The sequence below is a fragment of the Emiliania huxleyi genome, assembly GCF_000372725.1.
Source record: "Emiliania huxleyi CCMP1516 unplaced genomic scaffold EMIHUscaffold_237, whole genome shotgun sequence".
NCBI classification, from domain to species: domain Eukaryota; phylum Haptophyta; order Isochrysidales; family Noelaerhabdaceae; genus Emiliania; species Emiliania huxleyi.
Genome location: NW_005200272.1, coordinates 171394 through 172901, shown reverse-complemented (window position 1 = coordinate 172901; position 1508 = coordinate 171394). Strand labels below are relative to the sequence as shown.

Here is a 1508-nt window from a genome sequence, read left to right as displayed (position 1 = left end):
GCTGCCAACATGAGGCTTGGTCGTCGAGTGCACCGTGGGCGGTTGGCAAGCAGGCGGCATGGGAGAAGTAGGAGGAAGACTCACAGATATGAGGCTGCACTGAGGAAGCTGGAGGAGAGCCGCTCGACGGCACCCGCCGCTCTGACGTGCACACATGCAGCCGTGAAAATTCGGGCAGCTTGGCGGCGGCAGAATCGGGTGAGAGGATGCCAGACGAGCATTGAGGCCACGCCGCCTCCCAGCGGCGAGGTGGGCATCTCAATCACGAGTGTCAAGCGGGCGGGCGAAGAGGAGATCAGCGACGGCGGGAGCGCGCGGGCCGGGATCGGCCTTGCCGCCGACGAGAGAGCCGTGGCAGCTGCTGGGCTCATTTGGTCGCGGTGGAAGCGCGTGGTGACGCTCCGGACGGAGCGTGTTGATGCGCTCCGGACGGAGCGTGGGGGAGCCGGACGGCTCCCGGATCGGGCAGCCGGACGGCTGCCAGGTGATTGCGCGCGGGCCGGGATCGGCCTTGCCGCCGACGAGAGAGCCGTGGCAGCTGCTGGGCTCATTTGGTCGCGGTGGAAGCGCGTGGTGACGCTCCGGACGGAGCGTGTTGATGCGCTCCGGACGGAGCGTGGGGGAGCCGGACGGCTCCTGGATCGGGCAGCCGGGCGGCCGCCAGGTGACTGCCTAAGTGCGGGCACATGTGCATGCACATGTGCATGTGCATGTGCCGAAGGCGGCGCGAGCTTCGCCGACGTCGACCGACCAGAGCTGGACAGCGTGGTGCGCGCGCGCGCCGCCGGGCTCCTGCAACGACGGTGGAGGGGCAGAGGGCCGCCCAGGATTGGGCGGGCGTCCGGGACTGGGCGCGGTGCCGGGCGCATCCGCGCGGAGCCGCTACCGACATGGGTGACTCGCCTCGTCGTCGCTGCCCAACGTCGATGGCGGCGAGGCCGCCTCACGAGCATCGAGGTAGGCTGGGATCGACGGCGAGCCCACGCGCTCGGCGCTCTCGAGGCGCACGTGCGCTTCTTGCAGCACGTCGTGCGTTCCTCCATCCGCCTCGGCCGATGGCGGCGCGGCGGCATGAGAGGAGTCCTCCTCGCGCTTCATTGGTTGCGCCGTGAGCGTCCGCCGTCGTGTGGGGGAGGGCGCAACCTTGCCTCGGACGAGGAGTTTGCGGCTCAGCGAGCTCTCGCCGAGGAGTGGATGGGCTGGTACGACAATTACGTCGCCATCCTCAGGCGGCTTCAGTCGGGCGAGACCCCGGGCATTCTCGAGCTCTTCTGCGGCAGTGGCGGCGGCAGCGAAGGCACGAGGAGGTCTGGTGGACGCAGCCACGGTGTCGACCTCTACGACATGCCCGAGTACATCGACAGATTCGGGCCGGAGGCCTTCACGCGGGGCGACGCGATCGACCACGCTCTCATCGGCTCCTTGCGGCGCCAACACCGGGCTCTAGCTGCGTTCGCTTCCCCTCCGTGCAAGGAGTATAGCACGGCGAGGGACGCACGAACGCCGGC

The 1508-nt window shown here is 69.2% G+C and overlaps 1 protein-coding gene across 1 annotated transcript; it reads right to left on the bottom strand.

Moving 5' to 3' along the window:
• Positions 1-258: 258 nt before the first annotated feature.
• Positions 259-892, bottom strand: EMIHUDRAFT_236651 (hypothetical protein; the record flags this gene model as incomplete). Its single annotated transcript, XM_005779093.1, has 3 exons — positions 259-672; positions 748-792; positions 887-892. The coding sequence occupies 3 exons, from the start codon at positions 890-892 to the stop codon at positions 259-261; spliced, it is 465 nt and encodes a 154-aa protein (XP_005779150.1).
• Positions 893-1508: the final 616 nt, after the last annotated feature.